Source organism: Canis lupus, chromosome 25 (genome assembly GCF_003254725.2).
Source record: "Canis lupus dingo isolate Sandy chromosome 25, ASM325472v2, whole genome shotgun sequence".
Taxonomy (NCBI): domain Eukaryota; kingdom Metazoa; phylum Chordata; class Mammalia; order Carnivora; family Canidae; genus Canis; species Canis lupus.
This window is the reverse complement of record NC_064267.1, coordinates 34,664,260-34,688,685: the sequence shown is the minus strand read 5'-3', so window position 1 is coordinate 34,688,685 and position 24,426 is coordinate 34,664,260. Positions and strand designations below refer to the sequence as shown.

General features: G+C 48.1%; 1 protein-coding gene across 1 annotated transcript in view; it reads right to left on the bottom strand.

The window, feature by feature from the left end:
* BIN3 (bridging integrator 3) overlaps nucleotides 1-16,082 on the bottom strand; it is a 44,481-nt gene extending 28,399 nt beyond the window's left edge. The window contains exon 1 of the mRNA XM_025463116.3: nucleotides 15,978-16,082. Within this exon, the coding sequence (XP_025318901.1) occupies nucleotides 15,978-15,985 (8 nt within the window). The 5' untranslated portion in view covers nucleotides 15,986-16,082. The remainder of the gene's footprint in view (nucleotides 1-15,977) is intronic.
* Nucleotides 16,083-24,426: the final 8,344 nt, after the last annotated feature.

Sequence of the window (24,426 nt, the reverse complement as noted above, 5' to 3'; positions counted from 1 at the left end):
AGTTGAAGGCGTACAATTTTTTTTTTTTTAAAGTAAGCTCTACGTTCAACGTGCGGCTTGAACTCACAATTCCAAGATCAAGTTGCAAGTTCTACTGACTGAGCCAACCAGGTGCCCTTTCCCTTAGTTTTTAAGTACATTTAAAGAGGATAAGAAGAGGGACTCGTTGTATATCTACCATTCAGGAATGTGCAATATCTCATGGTTTCATCAAAGTTTTCAAATGTCGACAAATTGCAGCTAAAACAGCATACTCCCTGTTCAACCCTCAGGTCACATCTCCAGAAAGGCCTGTGCTACTCCAAAGCTGCCTGACACGAGTAGTATAAGCAGAAAAAGGAGGAAGTGAAGGCAGAGGTTTTCTTAACTGAGTGCAGTATATATTTTTGATGTTTACAAAACCCAGCATCATGTGAACACACCACCAGGGTTCCTTCTGGGGCCTTGGACAAGGTTCATGGAAGTCAGGGGCCCCAAAGCTTAAACCTTATTAAATAGTTTTCACATAGTAAATCCACCTTTGTGTGCCTAGTAGAGGAACTCCCTGTCTCATACTCTCCAAGGGGTGGGGCCCCTTCATTCTTTTGCTAGGGTGAGGCAGGGACAGTCTCCCAGGGACACTGGAGTTGGGGAGGAGATGGCAGGGCTCTAAACTTACTTAGAGGGATGCCTGGGTGGCTCAGTGGTTGAGTGTCTGCTCTTGGCTCAGGGCCTGATCCCAGAGTCCTGGGATTGAGTCCCACATCAGGCTCCCTGCAGGGAGCCTGCTTCTTCCTCTGCCTGTGTCTCTCCCTCTCTCTCTGTGTCTCATGAATACATAAAATCTTAAAAAAAAAAAAAAATTTACTCAGAAACCACTTTTAAGCAATCCTTCTGATCTGAGTGCTTGGCCTCACCCCACTTCTAGAAGTTCCTATTGCCACCAATTCCTGTACTTTTGAGGATTCAATAATGTAAGTCATGAGGGCTCTTGGTTTTCCTAAATGCCAGTTTAGGATTTGGCTTTCTTGGAACTTAAGACTGTTACTGCATGTTACTGCATTCCAATTCCTAAATGTGGCTGATGTCTCTATTCTCCCTGAGTTTGTAGATCTGTGCCTTAAAAAAAAAAAATCACTTTACTGTGCTTTTTGTGGGATTTGTGAGGGAGATAACTTAGATATATGTATTCAATCTGTCATCTTTACTTGGAAGCTGATTTTTATTAAGTTTTAAATAACGTTATTGAGATATAATTCACATACCATAATATTCACTCACTGTACAATTTGGTTGTTTTTAGTACAGTTAGAGAGTTAACCATCACCACAATCCAACTTCAGAATATTTTCATCACCCCAAAAGAAACCCCATATCTATTAGTAGTCAGCCCCCAGGCAAACCATTAATCTACTGTATCTATGGAATGTCCTAGCATCGACATTTCATACAAATGGCATTATGTAATAAGAAGTCTTTTGTGTTGGCTTCTTTCACTTAGCAAAATGTTTTTAAGGATCGTCCACATTGTGGCATATATCATGACTTCATTCCTCTTTTATCACCGAATAATATTCCATTGTAGGGATATACCATCTTTATCCACAAATTCGCTTTCCATTTATCATTCACTGGGTGATGGACACTTGGGCTGTTTCCATTTTTTTGGCCATTATAAATGCTTGCACATGTTTTTGCGTGGACGTATATTTTCATTTCTCTTGGGTATATACCTAGGAGTGAAACTGCTGGGGCCATATGGTTAAATCCATGCTTACATTTCTGCAGAGCTGCCAGACTTCTCTAACGTGGCTGTGCCATTTTAAAATCACCAGCAGTAAGTGAGGGTTCCAATTTCTCCACATCCTCACCAACACTTGTCATTGTCTTTTTTATTTTAGCCATTCCAGCAAGTATGAGAGTTATTTCATTGCAGTTTGACTGGCATGTCTCTCATGACTAATGATGTTGAGTATCTTTTCATGTGCTTATCAGTCGTTTAAATGTCTTCTTTGGAGAAACATCTATTCCAACCCTTTGCCTATTTTAAAAATGGGTTGTCTTTTTTTATTGTTGAGTTGTTAAGAGTTCTTCATCTATTCTGGGTAGAAGTTTCTTTTCTTTTTTTAAAAAAATATTTTATTTATTTATTCATGACAGACACAGAGAGAGAGAAAGAGAGAGGCAGAGACACAGGCAGAGGGAGAAGCAGGCTCCACGCAGGGAGCCCAATGTGGGACTTGATCCCGGGTCTCCAGGATCACACCCCAGGCTGAAGGCAGTGCCAAACCACTGGGCCATCGGGGCTGCCCTGGGTATAAGTTTCTAATCAGATATATGATTTGCAAACATTTTCTCTCATTTGTGAGTTGTTTATTTCACTCTTTTAGTGGTTTCTTTTGAAGCACAAAAGTTTTAGGTTTTGAAGAAGTACAATCTATTTTTTCTTTTGTTGTTTGTGCTTTTTGGTATCACATCTAAGAATTCTTTGCCAAATTCAAGGTCACGGGATGCCTGGGTGGCTCAGCAGTGGAGCATCTTGCCTTGGCCCAGAGCGTGATCCCGGAGTTCTGGGATCGAGTCCCACATTGGGCTCCCTGCATGGAGCCTGCTTCTCCCTCTGCCTATGTCTCTGTCTCTCGTGAATAAATAAATAAAATCTTAAAAAAAAAAAAAAAGCAGAGGTCAAAAAAAATTCAAGGTCACGAAGACTCACCCCTATATTTTCTTCTTAAGATTTTATAGTTTTAGGGATCCCTGGGTGGCGCAGCGGTTTGGCGCCTGCCTTTGGCCCAGGGCGCGATCCTGGAGACCCGGGATCGAATCCCACATCGGGCTTCCGGTGCATGGAGCCTGCTTCTCCCTCTGCCTATGTCTCTGCCTCTCTCTCTTTCTCTCTCTGTGACTATCATAAATAAATAAAAATTTAAAAAAAAAAAAAAAAAAAAGATTTTATAGTTTTAGCTTTTACACTCAGGACTTTGATCCATTTTGAGTTAATTTTTGTGTATGGTGTGAGGTACGGGCCTCCCTTCATTCTTTCGCATGTGGATACCCAGTTATTCTGGCACTGTTGAAAAGATTATTCCATCCTTATTCAACTGTCTTGGCATCCTTGTTAAAAAAAAGAAAATCAACTGACCATAAATGTTAAGGGTTTATTTTTGGACTTTTATTTCGATTCCATTGACCTACACTATCTTTATGGTAGTATCACAATGTCCTACTTCCTGGACTTTTGTTGAGAGTTTTGTGGTTGAGAAGCAGTAAGCCCTCCAACTTTGCCAAGATTGTTTTGGCTGTTCTGTGTCCCTTGCATTTCCAAATGAATTTTAGTGGTGTATTTTTTATATTTAAATCCTTATTCCAGGGGCACCTGGGTGGCTCTGTCAGTTAAGCGTCTGCCTTAGGCTTGGGTCATGATCTCAGGGTCCTGGGATGAAGCCCTCCATAGGGCTCCCTGCTCAGCAGGGAGTCTGCTTCTCCCTGTCCCTCTGCCCCTCCCCTCCCGCTCATGCTCTCTCTCATTCTCTCTCTAATAAATAAAATCTTTAAAAATTTTTTTAAATAAAAAAATAAATCCTTATTCTATTTAGAGTTTGAGTGTATGGTTAGCCAGTTATTTTAACCTAATTTAAAAATAAACTATCTTTGAGAAATCATTTCTTTTTTTTTTTTAAGATTTTATTTATATATTCATGAGAGACACACAAAGAGAGAGGCAGAGACACAGGCAGAGGGAGAAGCAGGCTCCATGCAGGAAGCTTGATGTGGGACTCGATCCCGGGACTCCAGGATCATGCCCTGGGCCAAAGGCAGATATTAACCACTGAGCCACCCAGGGATCCCCAAGAAATCATTTCTTTAGTGTTAAATACTTTTATTCCATACCACAGACCTGTCCTTTGCCAATAACATAGATTTAATTATTTAGGTTTATAAGAGTTCTTAATACCTATCCAAACAGATCCCTTCTCATTACATTTCACTTCAGGTAATTTATTTTAATTTGTCTTGATATTTAAGATGAACTTAAGAGTCATATGCTGTGTGCCCCCCCGCCCCAGGATACTTATTACTAAAAATGCATTATATTTATAGATTAACTTTTGAAGAGCCTACATTTTTACAAATATTAGGTTGGCTCATTCAAGGCCAAAATATTTCTTTCCATTCATTTAAGTCTTTTTTTTTTTTTTTTTTAAGATTTTATTTATTTATTCATGAGACACACAGAGATGTAGGCAAAGAGAGAAGCAGGCCCCATGCAGGGAGCCTGATGTGGGACTTGATACCAGGACTCCAGGATCATGCCCTGGGCCGAAGGCTCAACCACTGAGCCACCCAGGTATCCCTCATTTAAGTCTTTTTTATCATGTGCTTTAGTCTTTTTTTTTTTTTTTAATTTTTTTATTTTTTATTTATGATAGGCACACAGTGAGAGAGAGAGAGAGAGAGGCAGAGACACAGGCAGAGGGAGAAGCAGGCTCCATGCACCGGGAGCCCGACGTGGGATTCGATCCCGGGTCTCCAGGATCACGCCCTGGGCCAAAGGCAGGCGCTAAACCGCTGCGCCACCCAGGGATCCCCATGTGCTTTAGTCTTAAGAGTTTTTTCATATAGGTCCTCTACTTTTATTTTGCTGAATATCAAGATCCCAAAATAACACTTACATGTGAAATTTTTAGCCCTACACACGGAACCAATTCCACTTGGTTTACTGCAAGTGGAATTCCCTTTCATTTTATTGTCCTGGTACACAGGAAAGCTACTGGGTATTAAATATTTACCCTGACCCAGTCATCACACCTACATACTTAGCCTATATAGTCTGAGAAATTCAGCTAGGAAAAAAAGAATTAGGTTTTCCAAACAGAGAGTTATAGCACCTGAAAATAATGATAAAACTTCCCTTTTCTTTCCTGATATTTTGTACCCATTTCTTGTCTTGTCTGTAGCATTGGCCTGAAATTGTAGAAAAATATGTCTGACTTTAGTAAGGATGCTTCGAGACTGACCTTTCACTATTAAATATGAAAAAGTCTACTGGTTTCAGCCAGGAAGCCTCCTAATGGTAAGGAAATATCTTTTTGTTCCTGGTTTCCTAAAAGATACGAAGGTTGGATTTTTGAGTTATATCACAGCTTTTTCAGCATGCATTTAGATGCCCAGTTTGTTCTCTCAGACCTAGTGCTGTGATTCACTGTTACACTCTGCCCAGTAAAGGGTTAGGCTAACCAACTTGCTGTTTATCTGTCTTGCTTTTGATGATGACACATAAGCCCTCAAGTGCAGGGACTGAATGTTATGCTTTTTTGCAACTTCTGTAAGTACCTTTCATTGAATGAATATTCAGTAAATATTTACTGAGGGCTTCCTTTATACCTAGAACTATGCTAGGTGCTAGGGCTATCAGGATGAACAAGACTGACTCATTCTGTGATCTCAGGGAGTGTATAGTCCAGTTTGATGCACATAGTAAGCGTTGGATAGATAAGTGGCTAAATAAATGAGTAAACCGGTTATGTTGCCCCAAGGGCCCTATATAACACCATACCCCCATTTAATTTAAGGTTCCTGAAAAAAATTAGTCTCAGAGAAGGCTTTATAAACAACAAAGAAAAGTAGTATCATTGTCTTTGGTTTCCCAGTCCCTATCTAACTAAAACCAACCTAAAAGGATGATATTCCCAGCCACAAGCAGCAGTTGGGGACAGGGGAAAGTTTACTCGGTGGAGACTGTGAAAACGGAGCTAGCCTTTGGCATTGGCAGTAAAGCCTGGCTAGACATGTTATCTGAATATGGGTTGAGGGAAAACTATTATATTTTCTTGTGAAAGACTTATTTATTTATTTGAGAGAGAGAGAGAGAGAGAGAGAGATAGTGTGCCCACAAGCAGGGGGAGAGAGGGAGAGAGAGAGTCTCCAGCAGACTTCCCACTGAGCACAAGCCCAACCTCAGGCTCCATCTCATGCTCCTGAGATCATGACCTGAGCCGAAATCAAGAGTCAGTCACTTAACCGACTGAGCCACCCAGGCGCCCCTAAAACTAATATTTTGAAGAGCTTAAGAGGAAATATGATGGGAGAAGAGTCTCCTGGATTTATTCCAAGGCTGCCAAATGGCAGATATGCTCCCCTCAATAGCCTGAAAACTGGGGCAGGTACCCTGAGGGAAGAACAGATTCTCTGCCACTGACACGGTGAAAGGTGGCCAGGGGAGAGCGAGAAGACAGAGCAGAAGGACTAACACTTCAAGCAGCTCTTTGCCTTTTCTCTCTGCTTCTCAACACTGCCTCCCTGTTCTCATCCCTGTGGTTCTAGAACCCTGCTGGGACGCAGGGACTTCCTCGGGAGAAACAGCTGCTCTGGAACGCACGTGGCAAGAGTAAGAGCATCGTGGCATCTCAGAGGACAGCGGAGTCCTGGCCCAGCTGGAACTGTGGAGCCGAGGCTGGCAGTCCTCCAGGACCCGGAGACGGTCACTGGGCCTCAGAACCTTTGTCCCCCTCCTCCTCACAGCTCCCCTCAGTGTTCTTCCTGTGGCATCAGGTGGGTGAGATGAGGTCCAGAGAGAAGACAGGGCTTGCTCCCCACAGAATCTCTCTGCTCTGGAAGAAATCAAGAGGGCTCGGTGCTCCTAGCCTCTGGACGAGAATTCCTTGGTTGGTTCTGTTTGCCAATCCGTAAATATGAGCACCAGAGGGCAGGAGAAGGGATATTTTGGTCTCAGCAACAAAACGGAGAAAACAATTCTCTTGAGCCTCCCCTTCTCCATCCCTCAACGTGCTCCACTTCAAAAAACAAAACAAAAAAAAAAAGTTCTATGTGCACAGAGGGAAAGGGGGAAAATTCACTTTCACAGTAAAGAAAAGTCAACAGGATGTTCTCCAAAGCTACAAATATACTTTTTCAAACAGTAAATATCTCTATTAGCAGCATGATGCCAGTTGGCTAATTCTGTCCATCTCAGTAAAACCTTTCCAGAAAAACTCCTGCTCTTGTGTAATGTCTATTTACAAAAACAGCTCTTTTGCATTTTCAATTTGCTAGGTTTCTCAATCTTTTGTTTCCCCACCCCCTCGACTGCAGAGGCAGAGACAAGAGGCAGGCCCAGATGGCAGTTGGGTGGGGATCCCCTGGTCACCCCAGCAGATCCCTCAAGCCCCGCCTTCTTCAGAGAGTCCTCCGCTTCCATTACAATGAAGAGTGGAAAGAAGCTGGAACCTACACATTCCTCCCTGGTCTTCACCTTGGCCTTGGCCTCTGCAAGTTGTTTCTACTGAATGTGAATGAGCCCTCGGCCTGGCTTGGGGGTGGAAAGAACCCTGAAATGATTCAGCCCACCCCACCCCACATCTTTCTGATGGATCACAGTTTTGGGGGGGAGGGAGGAGGTGAGGGAGGTGAGAACGAAGGGAGGGCTGAGCAAAGAGTAGGCGGCAGTTGATAGTGGCTGAAATCCTGGCTCCCCGGGGAGTGGTCTGGGCCTGAGTCACTGTCTCGGCAAGAGCAGGAAGGTGGGCGAAAGGCAGCAGCTTTTGCAGGCTAGAAGGACAAGCCCCTCCTCCCCCCATCCTTCTGTTACCCTATCCTTGGGTCGTTGCCTTCTCTGGTCTGAGGGCCCACCAAGGCTACCACCACCTTGACGCTCCAAGGGGAAACAGGGCTGGGGCCAGGGCAGGCCTTATGGAGAGGCAGCTGGCTCCAGCAGAACAGCTGTTTGCTGGATGTCATCCTCTCTGTAAGGCCATCTGGCCACAGTGTCACCCGGCCATCGAGAGTTCAGCCCGAGCAAGGGTGTGAGAGACCCCATCCGAAGGGGAAATGGAGGAAAACAGAGCTGTGAAATGGCCATTTCCAGCACCTCTGACCACAGCCTCTCCACCATCCCCCCTCCCATCAGCCTTTCCCTTAAACTAGCCAGATCTAAAACCAGAGCACACACAACGCTACCCTAACTCACCACCCGTCCGAGGAGGTATGTGTGTGTTTAAAAATAAAAGGCATGACTCTGTGACTTGGCTGATTTGTCACTTGGACCAGAACAATCCCCCAGCTCAGCTGTGATCCCTCCTTCCCCACTGCTCCCCAGGCTGACCTCTTGAGAAGTTGAGACAGAATGAATCACAGACTGTTCAGTGAGATCTCACAGCACGTGAAATCTTAGAAATCCTCCAATTCATGTGACCATTTATTGAGCATCTCCTATTGCAGGTTTGTGCTAGGTGCTTCTGATACATCAGTTCATTTAAAGCGGTCCACTGCTGTATTCCTCACAAGAGACGGTGCGCTGCATTGGGGGACAGACTGCCAGCTGTGAGGTTCTGGACAAGTTACCTAACCTTGCTGGCTCTCAGTTTCCTTGTCTAGAATTGGACAAGAACATATATATTATGTAGGGTCAGGTCGCTGAGAGGACTAAATGAGTTTAGTGCTTAAAATAGTTCCTGACATATATTCAGCAGCCTGTATTTGCTGGAAAGACAGTGGTGGTGATATTTTGATGATGATGATCAAACAGGCCTGAGGGGGTGGTTCACACACAGTTGCACAGAGGTAAGTATGGCTAGGAAACCTGAAATGCTTTTTTCTGCTTTGGGGGCAAGCAGCAGTCCCGTATCATAGTGCATCACTGCCAGGCCCAAGTTAATCCTTTTGCCTACAGTGAATGGGGACTTCTTCCTGAGTAGTGAAAGGAGTTGTGACAGAAGTCTGGAGGCTGATGAGGCATCTAAAGGTCAGGAAAACAAAAGGAAGGAAGGCAATTCAGGGAGGTATTCTGTTTGTTTGTTTGTTTGTTTGTTTGTTTGTTTTGTAGCTCCTTAGAAGATGCATTTCCCCATTTTATAAAAGGAAAACAGAAGGCTTTCTGAGGTGAAAAGCTTATCCTGCTTACTCAACAAGCCAGAGAGAAGCCTCCAATGCCTGCTTCCCATTCTGATGGGCGAACAGTGGCTCAGACACCAACAGACCCTGAGAAGCACCAGACCAACTGTTTAGCTCTGAGGCACTACCTCTAATCTCACGTTCACTCCTGTCTCTAACCAATTGGAAATTACACAAAGAGCTTGCACTGACCTTTTCCCTTCTCTGTGGAAGGTCTGATAGCAGGACAGAGAAGGGGGATGGAAACTCGCTTCTAGGCCTACCTCCCTAGGTCATCCTCACCTACTGGCTGGGCAAGGCAATAATTCTCTTGCCATGAACAGTGAGGTCAACCCTAGCCGTGATGCCAGTCAGGCGAGGCATGACAAAAGTTAATAGAAACTATTATAAATGATTGTAAACACTCAAAAAATTACAGAGAATACTAAAAACACTCATGCATTCACCTAGCACCATCAGGTTCTAACATGAAGCCACACTTATTTCAGATCTTACTCTTTTAGCAATGCAGCATCTCCAATACTGCTGGAGTTCCCTGAATGCTACAGCCCCATTCCATCTTCTTTTCTCTCTTCCTCCTCACCCTAGTGGTAACTGCTGCCCTGCATTTAGTAGGCATTATTCCTATACTTTCACTACATACATTTAAATCTGTGAGCACAACATAGTATTGTTTTACAGGCTTGAACTTTATGTAAATAGAATAATACTGAATGTATCACTAGGAAACTAACTTATGTCCAGCATTATGCTTCTGAGATTTTGTCCATGCTGATATATATAGTTCTACTTCATTCATTTTAATGATTACATGTTTCATTATGTAAAGATATCACATTGTAGAGGCTGGACATCTACAGACAATGAAGCAACTCACCCTCCCTTGTAGTCTCCTGCTGCACCAGGGCAGGAGTTTCTCTGGGTGAGGGGGTGCGAATGTTTCCTATAGCCAGAGGCACTGTAGAAATCTCCAAAGGGGTTGTATCAATTTACACCTCCACCCCCCACACCACTCTGCACTCCTGATGCCAGTGGACAGCCAGCTCCCACTGCTCCTCATCCTTAAGATACTTGGCCCTTGCCTGACTTTAAAATTGTTGCCTGTTGGATGGCTGTGCAATGGCATCTTTGCTTTCCCCTGATTACTAACAAACCAACATCTTGGTAAAGGCTTTTGTCCACTTGGGTTTTCTTTTCTATAAAGTGATTGACAGCTTTCACATCTCTGGATTAAGTTCTTAGAAAGCACACAGCTGGGGTTCTTTATAGTTACTCCTTCTAGGTTTATTATTATAACCCACGAAACACAAACAAATAAACTAACAATGCTACCTTTAGCTGGCTGGAGTTACAGGCGTTGGCTTCTAGTCTGAATACCTGCAATGAACTCCTAGATCAGTGTTTTTCTAACTGGGGTCATGCATCAATCACGTTTGCTGCTACATGTTACTCCACTGTAAACCTATCAAAATTAGTCATGAGATCAACTGAATACACCATTCTTTTAAACATGAAATAGAATATAACAGAAAATGCTAGAGTACATTAGACATATACCATGTAAAGTTTTTATCTGAAGTATAAATGTATGTGTGCCGTTATATCAAAGGTATTTCTGACTGCAAGTTGTGGTCAAAAAAATTTGGAAGCTACTGTCCCAGTCAGTCCCCATGGCTCCATGCTTCCTTTCCTCTGAGCTCTTGTATAGACCACCACCAAATTCATCTGATTAAATCACTGATTTCCCCATGCCACTTCCATGCTCAAATCCCTTCAATTTTCAAAAGCCTCGGCTCAGTTCAGTTCCTCGGCATTGCACTGAAAGCACTGACAACATGGCCCTGACTATGGGGCCAGCTGTCATCAACGAAGCCTCCACTCAAATCCCTATTTGAGAAACCCATGCTGGCCTCCTGATGGACCGTGTCGAATACTTGATGCATTGTCTCCACACACCTTGTCAAGGTTATTCTTCTACCTGGACCCTTCTCTGACTGCCCACTGCGACAGTGCACACTCACTAGTCAAGGTTCAGCTAAAATCACATCCTCTGGTTGAAATCTTTCTTGATGTCACCCTAACATTTAGCGATTGGCTGTCATTCCATGAATCCCTGGCACTTTCTATACGCTGGCTCAAGACAGGCATCGATGCTTATAGCCTTTTCAATGTCCCCCAACATTTACTACAGGCCCTTGTACAGTAGAAATGTTCAATGAGCATCAGATCAACAAATATTTATTGAGCATTATCTGTATGGCAACATGTTATGGGCCATATTTAATGGATTAGCCACTGAAATAACGGGTTCAGGGAAGCAACCCTAATAACTAAACCGCCAACTCCGAAGTGACCCCAACACATGCACATAAAGAGTATAACACAGAACAAAACATCTTTGACAAAGAAGCTGTGGGATTTAAGATACTTGACTCTTTCCAAATGTAAAAAAAGTCCCTTCCCCTCTCATTACAAGAGGGGAATGTTTCAGCAGAAACAAGAGTGAGATGCTTTACATTTGTGCCCAAAGCAACGTTAACTATAGAATCACACAGGCTCTCCAGGGGGGCCCTGTCTTCTGGACATGACCATGCTCTCCACAGAAGAGGAAAAAGCTTGGGAAGAGTTTGGCCTGTCCAAGGAAGTGAGTAGGAAGGCTGCCCAAGGCAGGAAGGCCTCAGAGTAAGAAGCTGAGATGGTCCAGAACACTTCCTCTATTGCTTGGAGTGTGAACACTGGCGACTTTTTGTAATTCACTACCACCCTGGTAGAGTTCATACACGCTGGCAAAGTAAAATATCTTCCTTTGGGGCCCAATCTACTTGGGAATGGTCTTCCTTTTTAAATTTTTTTTTCTAGTAATCTCTACACTCTACATGGGGCTCGAGCTTAGGACCCCAAGATCAAGAGTCACGTGCTCTGCCCATGGAGCCAGCCAGATGCCCCTGGTCTTCCATTCTTCTAACGTTTCTGTTCAAGCACAGAGAATACTCAGGAGCAGCAGATTTTAGTTCTAGTGCTGCCGGGTACTCCGCACATGAATTCTAATAAGCTGTCAAAGGGAGATAAGAAGACCTGAACTGCATACTTCTGAGGGTACATGTGAGGATGTAGTCAGATAATGGATGGGAAAGTCATTTGAAAAGTTAAAAGCATTATACAAATGTGCAATAGCAAGGGTAACACTAGAGGGAAAAGAGACTCCACTGAGAACATGTATGAAATAGAATGGGTGGTTCAGTTTGACTCGGCAGTTTACGTTCCTTTCTTTATATTCCATTCATTTCATTTGACAATTACCAATTAGGTACTTACTATGTGCAAACAGTAGACACACACAAAGGTGAAGAAGCTGTAGATCCTGCCCTCACAAAGCCTGAGCGGGAGAGGATCACGTCTGTGCTCCCTGGAAGGATGTGGAAGTGCTACAGGAGTTCTAGGCATGTATGGAAGAGGGTAGTTTGGCAGGGGGAGAGGAGAGAGAATAATCAGACAGTCTCTGAAAGGCTCTGAAGCCACTTCTTCCCTCGTTGATTTAACAACAGCACTTTTAGAGACTCTCCATTTCAGGAAGTGGCTTATAGGTTCTGCATGTTTTTATCTGAAAATTTTTCCTGAGCTAAGGCAAGTCAGGAAATGGAAAAAAAGTGCTCGCTCATACATCCAATAAACATGTACTGTTTGCTGGGAACACTGCTAGGGATACAGTGATGACCAAGACACAGTCCCGTCCTCATGCACAGTGGAGTTACTGACAAGCAGACCAACAATTCAAGTACAGACACTAATGAGGGTCAGAGGAGGGGCATCCAACTTGGCTTGGCAGGGTGTGGGGGGCTGTTGGGGGAAAACCCTCAGAAGATGTGAAACCTGACCTGACTCTGGAAGGATGAGTGTGCATTGGCCTGATGGACAAGGCGATGAGGGGAAGAGTAAAGATGGACAGCCAGGTCCAGGAAGGCCTTATAAGTCATGGCCCAGCCTTTATCCTGAAGATGATGGGGGAGGGCCTACATGGTGAGAACAAGGCGAGGGAAAAAGGATGGATTCCAAGGAATACCGATACTTAAGGGGCAGCGGGAGGTAGAAGAGCCCAGAAGAGTCAGAAAACAATCATATGTGCATAGTCTGTATTTTTTTCTCACGACACAGTTGGGTGGTACAATGTCAGCCAGGCTTGTCCTCTGCATGCCGCAGTTGGAGAAAACAAGACGGAGGAAGGCTGGATGCCTACCCAGGCCAGGCTGTGAAGGAACCAGACCCTGAACTCACCCCTCTAACACCCAGCCAGATTTCTCTGTACGGACCCTCATTTCCTTCATCCTGAGTCAAACTTCTACACCCCTAATAGAGGAAGATTTCTTGTAGCCTCCTTTCTCCTCATCACTTAAGCCTAAAGAGCATCAAGGTGTGTGGTTCCAGGGAAGGCTACAATTACTGGAGACAGCTAAGCCAGATTAACAAGATATATTATATTCTTAATTCTACTGAATTCTCCCTCCTTACAACAGTAAAGACACAGACACACAAGAAGAGAGAGGGGGAAACAAGCAGGAGGAGAGGAGAGATAAGCACTGGACTTAGGCCCAGAGGGTGGATCAGTATCTGAGATGTGAACATCAAACGCCTTCTCTCTAGCAGGGCACACCACTGCGCCAGCTGGCTAGAAGACACGTGGGTGGTCAGCAGACCAATGGATGGGTAGATGGTACAGGAAGGCAGCAGGTACCCACTAAACAAACGCGGTGGGCGAGCTGCATGCACAGAGGAAGCAGGGAACAAAGACCGCTCACTCTTCATGCAAAGTCCACAGTGTACAAAGGGCATCAATATTGGACATTTCTCACTGTGACATTTTGAGAGCCCAGCCTAGCCCAGAACAATGGTTACACTCTGGGGACCATGCGCTGCATGCCCCTGGGCCTTATTCAATGATGGCTGGAATACCCCATGTGCTTGGTGAACTTGACCTTGGGCATCGGCCTCCTATCATGGCCCTACGTCACTCTGGTCTCTTCCCCCACTGAGAATTCCAGTCTCGGATGAATGGATAGATTCATTCTGGGAGCAGGAAAACCACTCCAGGAGTGAATCAGAAGGACCCAGCCCCGATCCCTTTGCCAGCCATTGAGCCAGGAACTGAGTGTGATTGTGTGCCCAGGCGCCGGTGCTGTTCCCCTCTCAGTGAGACAGGGTCAGGGTCCACGTAAGAGATGACGTAGAAGCCCTCTAAAGAGGAAGAAAAAGGAATCTCGGCATTGAGGGACAAAGCCACCCTTTTGGTTCTGACCCTCAGTCCAGGGAGGTGCCAAGCCGCACATGGACTAGTGAATTAATTCTACAGGATAAAAATCTCAGCTTTCGCTGAACAGTTGGTTGTCAATTTCAATTCTCTGCAATCTGACAGGCCTCAGGAAACAGGCTATTACTTTTTCAGAAAAAAAAGACTTCCTCAAGACAGGTGTTAACAGTATGCTTCAGATCACCAAGAGAATCTTTTACACTGGTCTCCGGTCTGTCCTTCTCCCCATTTGTGAAGAAAAGATCGATTTTTAAAATTGTAAAATGCCAATCTAAGCAATACAAAGCATTCGCACTTTCTGTTTTTTACCTTGAAAAATTAAGCAAGAGAACTCCAAAGATTCAAGATGTGGCTGGCAAGAGGACGTCTATATCACAGGGTCAGGGGATCCAGGCTGACACTTTAAGGAAGTAATTCCTCAAGGAGAGGGAATCGAAGGACTGCCACTTTTCTCATCACTAACTAGGTTATAACAAGATGGGAAAGTTAGCTTTTTAAAGCTCTAACCCCCTATCGGCCTCCTGGGGCAAAGGTGGAGGGAAAAGGAGCAGCTCCTGCCGGGGCTTATTAGGGCATTGCTCCGGGCTTCCCTCACGTGCTGGCACCTACTGCCTGACATTTGTCCATCAATCTTGTCTAAGAAGCAGGAGGGAGGAGGGGACAGAAATGGTTTAAATTTTACATTAGAGAATTGTCCTCAACGCTGACTGCCATTAGCTGCTTGTGGCTAGCGTGTAGTTTCCACTACACTAATGGTCAAATGTGAGCCTGCAAGAGCCTTCCTGAAGGATACTCTACTACCTTCATTCACTCATGACTAGTTATCTTACATTTACTTTGCATAAAGAAACAGGCTAGACTATATGAGGGCAGAGTGGCAAACACATTCCATATGGACCTTGGATTCCAAGAGAGGTTTGATTAATCTCCTACATCTCTGGGGGTCAATGTATTCATATAAACGAACTGTAGTTGGACCGTCTTGAGGTTTCCGGTTGTGGTTATATGCAGGTCCTTGGGCCTGAAGGTAAGGCCCTTTGGGCAAACCGAATCTTACAAGACAAATCAACCATTACATATTACGAAGTCTCTACTATGAGCTGTGGGCATCATAGAGCAACGTACCTACCGGCTCTGGAGTGGTGACTCTACTACTCTGAGACTCCTTAGCATCTTTTCTGATGGCCTGCTGGTTCCCATCATGTTTTAAGCTTACCTATGTCTATTTTAAAGAGAAAGCAGTGAGTGGGGTAATGGCCCTGTTAGCGACGAAAGCTAGTTCAATCCCACACTGGGAGTGTGGGTGTGGGTTTTCAACTCTGGACCCACCCCCAAAGAGAAGCAAGTTCTGTCTCTCCAAGACAATGAAGTGGTGCAAAGGCTAGCCATCTGGAAGCGAGGGGATTTTTTTGGTCGGTGAAACTGGGCCCAGACTGCCAGAGTGAGAGCCACAGCTCCGGGGCTATGGGAGCGGTGGACAGATGCCCACGGGGGAGAAAGCATTGACTCCACCTCACAGCGAGCATTTACAAGACGAGGAAACAGGAGACTTCCTCAGTTCAAGCAGCCGGGAGAAGACGCGACCGGTTCCTTGCAACAGAAAGAGTCAGGAGACAGACGCGGGATCCCAAGCCGAGGGGGACCCCTCGACCCAACTCCCGGTGAGTCTCCGGGAAAGCACCGGAGCAAGGGCCCTCAAACGACCAAGGGCGGCGGGTCCGTGCGGGCAGCGCGGGCGAGGGGACCCAGGCGGGCGCGGGCAAGGCGCACGGCGGGCCTGGGGCTCCGGCGGCTCGGCCTCACTCACCAGCTCATGGTCCCGAACTCGGCCCTGCCGCCGGGGTCCTCGGCCGCGACTGGGTCCTCAGGGATCACTTCCGGATTCAGCCAGTCTCCAGGAAGTGACGCGACCACGCCTCCTGTGCCCGGAAGAGGCGGGGCGGTGGGCGGGGCCTCGCTGCATTAACCCTTCTGCAGCGGCGGGCGCCCCGCGCGGTGTGCCCGGCCCGCGACCTCGCGCCTTTCCTTGGGGGCTGGGGGGCTGGGGGGCTGGGGGGCTGGGGGGGGGGCGGCGTGGGGACCCCGGGTCCTGAGACACTGACTTGTAAAATTCTCATTCGTGCCTCTTAACCTTGTTAGTGCCTCAGTTTTTCTGTGAAAAGGCTTCTAATCCAGAGACAGTAGTAGTCCTTGTTGATGGGGGAAGGAGCCAGTTGGGGGAAAGAGGGGGGGATTACATTCACCGTATGGGATTTTTGTGTCTTTTAAATTGTGCACCCTGACCTTCCCCTACAAACACAGACACAAATGGATCTTCCCTTCTTCAAGATGGCACAAGGCTCTGAATATAAAATAGATGCTTTTTGGGTTGGAAACATTCTGTAGATTGACCCAACGGAAGAGAACAAAGAGTAAAGGTCTCCCAGTCCTTCCCTCTCCGCTCCCCTTTACAGAACCCAGGGGATGTGACCGGTCCCATTCTTTTTACTCTGTCATTTAACAAATGGGATCCTGCCATGTGCTGGGCCCTGTGCAACCTCAAGGTCACAACCCTGAGAAAGAAGGTGGATCCTGCCTTTAATCCGTCCCAGGGCCACTTGCCCAGAGGGAGAGGTAAGGGGCACCTAAAGAATCACATGTGATGGGAAAGGACAGGGGGCTGGGCTGCCAGTCAAGGGCTCCTGCAAGCTGTACGTGGCTTCTAGGAGAAGCCAAGTCCTGAAGGCAAAGCACGCTAACCGGGTTGATCTGAGATGAGGGCTGCAGACGGTCCAGGCAGAGGAACCTGTCTTGGCCGAGAAAGGACCTGAGCTCCAGGCAAGCAGCTCACTTTGGGTCTCCCAAAGTCAGAGTTCAGGGTCTCAGTTCCTCATAAGCTGCCTGGGGTCTTGGGCTGTGTTGGCCTCCTTACCCCCAAGAACCTCCTTGCCTTAGAAGAGAAAGGCAGGTGGTGAAGCCCGTGAAGGTAACTGCCAGATCCACAAGGGCCCTCTCTCTGGGAATTCTCTTTCAAATGGATCTTGAGTGTTTTAGGGTCATTTGGAGAGCAGCTAAGCCACTGAACAGATGTACGTTACTTGTTCTGCCTTCTCAGGGGAGCGTGGACGGCTTGGTCAGGAGGAGTAGAGAGGCTCAGAGGACTTTCTACAGGAGATGGTCCCTCGTTTGTGTTTCCTGTTTCCTCTGTGGAGGGTCTGAGTTTGACTCCACCAAGGTTTTCCGATAAAGGGTGGGCCCTCAAGTGCGTTACACAGATTAGTTTCATCACCGTGTTATTCCTCAGGAAATGGGCCAAAATGAGCACTAGAGCATATTGAAGAATAAAGAGGAGGAGAAGTGACCAAAGAGCAGCCAGGACAGAGTAGGCAAAGGTAAGGACAGTCCTTGCTGCTTTGTACAAGGTGTGGTGGATGGATGATGGGTGCTGTGGTTTATGAATGTTCTGGCATTTTAACACCTGTGGATGGCTCTCCCACCTGCTTCTTCCTTTCCTCATGCTCTGTGTTATTCCCCCAAAGTGCTAAAGAATTTCCAAAAGTATTAGCCTAGGCCATCACCATATCCCAGGGGAAGACTGTTTCATGGCTGGGAATAGCAGGAACATCCCATAGGTCAAGAATGATGAGTTCTGAATTAAGAGTCTGGAGGAGTCCTGGGCTCTGGTTCCACCTTTGATACTAGGACTGACCTCAGGAAATCACATCCCCTCTCTGAGCCTTGGCCCCATTGTCCAGAAGATGAGTGGTTGGATAATATCACCAAAGTTGCCAACATGTTGAGGTTTTACGTTGACTGTCTTGTTGACTGAAGAGGTCCTCAGGAAATAGGAAAATAGGGGAGGCCTGTGGGGTGGGGCCAGAACAGAAAGGCAAGCTCAGAGCAGCTCTGAGGGATCAGTGACATCTCAGAGCCCGCAGGGGGGTTGGGGGAGAGGGAGGGAAGGATTCAGCCCAAGGCCCAACTAGGGCTGTGCTGCTTACCTCCAACCCTGGCTCTGATGAGGCCAGAAGGACCTCTGAGGGTCCTGGAAAGAATGCTGGCCTTCTAGGAAAGTGCCTGCTCTGACTCCTTGTCTGTGGCTCATTTGCTCAGCCTGAAGTGTGCCAGGTTGAGGATGGATGGCCAGGTCCCCTGCTGTTCCGTGGACCCCCGAGCTTCCTTCCATGAGCGTGCCATGCCTTGTGGCACTGATCCCTTGGGAGCTGAACACAAGGAAGCATCAACACCTCCCACTGTCATAGAAAACTCAGCCATAGGGTATCCAGACCAGGCTTGGGAGTTATGTCTTTCTTTTGGGAACCAACCAAGCAACAGCACCGTGCGGGTTAGGTTGATCCTGCCCGTCCAGGAGAGGGCTGGAAAAGGAGCAAATTCAGTTTCTACGTGGAAGCTGAAAGTAGAGGAGCTTCAGACAGAGGTGGATGCTCTTGGTTGCAAGCCTGGTGGAAGCTGCTTCCTCCCCCAGAGTCTGAGTCTGAAGTTCAAAGAGTGTTCAGGTGGCAGAGATCTGCTTGGGTGGACAAAGTTCTATACCAGAGGGAGAGCAGCCAAAGAACCAGTCCTGCCATCACATCCCTCCCCTCTCCTTGGAGCTTTTCACTCAGAAATTGGTAAGTAAGTGCTCCCCACTGACCCTCCTCTCTGGTCTTGTCAGAGGTCTAGGACTGACCCTCCCATTCTTTCACCCTGCTGACCTCTGATCAGCTAAGAGCAAGGATTCCAGAACCAGAGCTGGGCCATTAGGGGTTTCATTACAACATAAGAGCTGAGACTGAGGGGACTCACCTTCAGGGGCCGAATTGATGGGCTGAGCTCCCTTGCAGCCCTGAAGGTCTGTGCTCCTCGGGAGTCTCCTGCAGGGTAAATTCGGGACCCTCAGGTTTTTCTGGTTTCACTACCCACTTCCCTCTGCTCTGCATCTGCTCAGCAAGATGTCTCAGAACAACAGAGTTCCCTGAGCAGCCATGGGCCAAGGGCATGGGAGAGGACCAAGGGTGGGAGCTGATGGAAGATATGAGGGTAAGAGTTTCCAGTGGCAGGAAGCACACCTCAATGGCTCAAATGTCAGTGCAAAGTGGCGAGTCAGAGGCTGGGCTAGCCAAGCTGTCAGGGCCAGGAATAGCTGTCTGGACCCCGGCTATGTCTCCCAAGTAGCTGGAATGAGTCTCTTCCCTCCTCAGGGTCTCCTTTTTCTTGACTGCCACATAAAGAGTCCAGGTTAGATCTGGGATGGCAAATGGGTGCCATCCCACTTGGCATCTCGAATTGCTTATTCCTGGCTGCTTGGGGCACCATATGAGAATTCTGGGGAGTCTGCCATTGGTGGGGGAAGTTCTGTGATTGATTAGCAATGTCTGCCTTGGATGACTAATGAGGTACATTCTACTTTATCATTTAGTTGCTGTTATTATTTTTATTATGAGTTAGTAAATATCATGAGCACTCACAACATGGCAGGCACTATTCTCAGTGGTTCAGTTTTTGTTGTTTACAATGACCCTGTGAAGTAGGTACCATTGTTGTGATCAGCACAAAGAACAGCTGGTAGGTAGGGAGATGGAATTCCCACCTGGGGAGCCTGGCCCTGAGCCTCATGCTTTTTGCCACTATGGTACCCCACCTCTTACCTATGATTCTAGAAGTTCCTACTTCTGACAACCTATAGTTCTGCCAAGGCAAAGTGGAAGGGAGCAGCAGACAGTCGGGGACAGGAGAAGCACAAACACGGAACGGTTGGGTTGGGGCTGGAGAGCGGGCCAGCAGGAGACTGGGCACCTAAAGGGATTCGGTGCCCGGCCTCATCCTGGGAGCTTTTATATGCTTCCCCCAGTTTGGCGAGCTCAGGACCAGCAGGTGGCAGCACCTGGCAGGGTGAGAGAAAAGGGCAGATTCCGGACTTGGCATGGAAGCCCTTTAGGGATCAGACAGCCCAGATGTCAAGGAAAGCAAGAAGAAAGGAGGGTGTGCAGGAGGGCTAGCCAAGGTCCAGGAGGAAGAAGGACCGGGCCTCAAACCCATAGGGAGCTCCCATGGCCAATGCTTTAGTTCCACCCGCAGCGTGAGCCTCTCAGCTTGCATTTCATGGTGCCTGCTGTGGGCTTTTTTTTCCTCCACTCTGGGAGAATGACTAACTTTAAGGACTAAAAAAAAAGTGTTTTGATTACACTGCCTTTTTACCAACTGGGAGCATTAGTCACCGTGGATTGCTGCAGATAACGGGGAAGGCAAGCAGCATCCCCCTCCTCCCCCTCCTTCTCCCTGATTAGCTCGCAGAAGCCAAGGAGGAGACGCGAGTGAGAAAGAGTGCACCCAGGAGGGAAAACAATCCCCCTGGACAACATGTGTCCTGGGCATCAGTCCAAGGGCTGCTCTGTCAAGGCTGGGCAGCCCCCTGATAGCTCGACCTGGATTAGGAGGTGCCCACTGAAAAGAGAACTGACCAGAGGAGCACTGAGCCTGTGCTCCCCAGGGTCTGAGTTGGCTCCAGGTGGCCTGTTCCTCTAGGTGGGTCTAGGGTCAACTGGAAAGGGAAGTCACAGGGAAGTCACTGCAGCTCCTGAGGAGGGAACATTGGTGGCCGAAGAGGAGGAAAGAGTCTACAGTGGCTGTGACATGGGGCTGGTGCCCAGGCTGTGGAGGAGCCAAGAAGTGCCACCTCGGCCTGGGGCTTGCAGGGCGCCACCTGGGGTTGAACAGTTCCTGCAGGTGGGGACTAGTCCCTGCTTTCCAGGCCCTACCCTCCAACCTTCTCCCTTCCTCTGCTTATCAAGGGGACAGTCTTTGGTACTTTGGGTGGCCTTTGCTCCTGCTTTGGTGCTGATGGGGCAGAAGAGCCGGGGTGCCCTCCTGGTCTGTCCTGTTGACCTGGGTGCCAGCGATGGGAGCTCAGCACCTCCCTGGGGAAGGCTCTGAGGCAGGGAGGGATGGAACTGGGCTGTATGTTGACAGGCTGACCCTGTGAATCCTGTTCTCTCTGGTCAGTCCTTCAACCCATCCCCCCACCCGTGTTGCTCCATCCTGGGAAGAAGAAATTTGTCTGAATGGCCCTCCCACTGGCTAGCCACTAGTGGATAGCCTTGTAAAGAATTCCAAGGATTAGGACAAATAACCTTGGGATTATATTAGTAAAGAAAAGGAAACAATTTTACTTCGACATCTCCCAAGATCAAAGCTACTTCATCTTAATTTTGCTGTTGCAAATTTTCTTTAAATGAGGAGCTTATAGGGGCATCACCTTAGAGCAAAAGGGATTGCAAGAGAGAGAAGTTCTGGGAAAAGTCCCCCTCACCCTCAGAGCCCTAGCTGTCACAGAGGATGTCCAGGCACTGGGGTTGCTGTGTGCTTTGTCCCATCAGCTCCAGCACATCTCTTCAGGCTTTGGTCTCCTGACTGTGGCACACTTGGCTTTCTGACGCTCCCCACACCCATTCTTTGCTCTTCACAGTTCTCCATAATAACTATCATTGTTGAGTGCTACTGGTGCTGAGTGAAGCATTTGACATGTATTCAACACTGTATTCTGTTTTTTAAAAAAATATTTTATTTACCTTGCTGAAAAAAAAAGATTTTATTTATTCATAATGTCTACACCCAACATGGGGCTCAAACTCACAACCCTGAGATCAAGAGTCACACACTCTACTGACCAAGCCAACCAGGTGACCCAAGACAACATGTTCTTCACAGTAGCTTGATGAGGCAGCTGCTCTGATGATCCTTTTTATAGATGAGGAAACCAAGGCTGAACCAATTGCCCAAAGTCATAGAGTTGGCCAAGTGACAATGACAGGTGTTTAAAACCAGGTTATCTAAATTGCCTTGGAGTAGAAAAGAAAGTAGCAAAAGAGGAGGGAGCTAGCATTTGTGGGATTCTCACTCATATGCCATCTCAATAACCCTTGCCACCTTCCCAAAGGAGGGTGATGAGGCTTGGTTGGCTTGGCCACAGGAGATCCTGGGATGGTCCAACAAGTCATTCTGGCTGCAAAGCCCATGCTCCAGCGGTGGCAGTGCCCAGAGGTCAGCTTGCAGACAGGAGGGGTACCCACTGATATCAGATGGCAGTGCAGGGAGGTGATTGTGGGTGATAGAGTGGCCTCAGGACTTTTGTCCCTTGGCTGGGAGAACCCTTTGCTCTCCACAAAAGCCGCAGGGTATCCCAGGTGAGCACAGCCCCCAGGAGCGCATGGCTTTTCTCGGGAATCCTTGCAGGTCCCACACACGATGAGAGCGGATCCAGGGAGTGGGGAGGACTGCCCTAGCCTGACCTCACTTTGGGCCTGGCTGCCCAGTGTCCGCCCCCTGCTGTTGTGGCCGAGACAGCCCCCAGACACCGGCAGGGCAGGTGGCAATTATCCTGAGGCACTGATTACACTGCAAGGCCGGCCAAAGCCCCAAATAGCCCAGCAGCTCAGCCTGGCACAGGGAGTGGGGGTGGAGAAGGGTCCTGCTGGAGAAGATGGGGCAGGACCATAGGGGTGCATGGTATGGATGTGTTTGGAAGGCCTGTGGGGGCAGGGAGGGCACCATGTCAGGCTTTCTGTCTTTTGGGCAGTCAAGGACCCTGAAAGAAAGGGAGGAGGTCTCCACTATAGCAGGCCGACTTAGAGAAGGGCGTCAGTGGTTGGGGTAGACGCCACTACTCCAGGCTTCTTGAGGGTAAATCTGCGCACTGAGGAGGTGGTGACCAGCATGGAGCAGCATGTAGGAAGGGTCTCATTGCTCCGTAGGAGGAACCAGTGGTGCCACTGGGCCAGGCCAGTGTGCCTCCAGTCCTAGCCTGTTGTACCTCTGGCCTGATCGGGAACGAATTCCCAGAGAAGGCACGCAGTGCAGGGCAGAGAGGCTAAGGGAAGGTGTGGAGGGTGCTGGGCACAAACTCTCCCTGCCCCAGAGGCCAGGCCAAGGTATGGGTGCTGCTCAGGCATTAGCCCCTCTTCACCTTGGGCATCCCTTGCCTTGGATGGCATCGTCACTTCCTGGACCCCAGGGGCCCTCCCTCCCAACCAGACACAAAGACAAGCAGCTGTGGACTTTGGAGACTGGAATCCTGTATAGCTGGGGCCCCGAGCCTTTGGTATGGGGTGCCTTGTGAAAGTAGTCAGGGCAAGGAGTGCTGGCTTCTCACCCCCTCATTTCTGACTGCTCTCCTCACCGCCTGAGGTGTTGGAGGGCTTGAGACCCGTGGAACCAGTGCCTCCACAGCATGGGCTGGTGGAGGTAGTGAGAACCCAGTTTGTCAAGCAAGTTATGGGAAGTGGGCTGGACCTGGAGGTACTTGGGAGGAGTGTGCGGCAGGTTCCGTTGGGGGCCTCTCTGGTCCACCACCCCAACCTGGATCTGGTATCCTTAGAGGGTTGCTTCTTGGAGGACCAGCATGAATGCCTAGAATGGCCGAATGGGAGGAGGCACTGGACGGGAAACACAATAATATACCCCCCAGCATGCACCCCATTTTCCTTCTTATATAAGGACAGACTCTCCTGTGTGGATCCCCTCCACTTCACTAGGAGAGTCTGCAACCATCGTGGCTTCCCCTCCAGCCAGCCAAGAATGGGGGTGAGCAGCTGGCCCCTCCCCCACGTCCAGAAGCTACGCCTGAGGGGAAACCAGGGCACAGTCGGTCCCAGGATTTGCCAACTTGGGGACAAGGCGGGGCAGAAACCTGGTTTGCCTGAGGTCTGTGATGGAGGGAGTCACGGGACTCCACGGTGTCCAGCGTCTGTGCCCCTCTCCTCCCCACCGTGGGACCTGGTGCCCCTCTGGCAGCACCTGCTCAAAAGCCACCTGTGAGCTCTCTGGACCCAGGTCAGAGAAGGAGGCTGCCAGTGGCTCCAAACCACCTCTCCCAGCAACTCTGCTAATCCAAATAAGATAGGGAAAAGGCAGTGGGAGGAAATGATAGTTTCATGGTTATTTTCAGAAAGGAAACAAAAAAAAAAAATGCAAACAGGAGCACACCCTGCATTTTGGTGCAAAATCTAGGAGTCTCAGGGAAAAGAACCGACCATGCTTCCTTCTCCTGCTCCCTTCACCAGAGGCTGGGGAGGGGCTGCCTGGGCCCCTGGGGGCCTGGGGCTGCTTTTCCTCCCTGGGAGAGGGGCTCAGGGCTCAGGGAGTAGACCGCAGAGACCCTTCCCACAAAGGCAGCCTGGGAGACTGTGAAGCCGCGAGGCTTGTAAGGCACAGTGGCTTGTGTAGGATTGGTGGGCCGGGAGGGTGTGTTCTAGGAGCGCAGCACAGAAAGAGAACGAGAG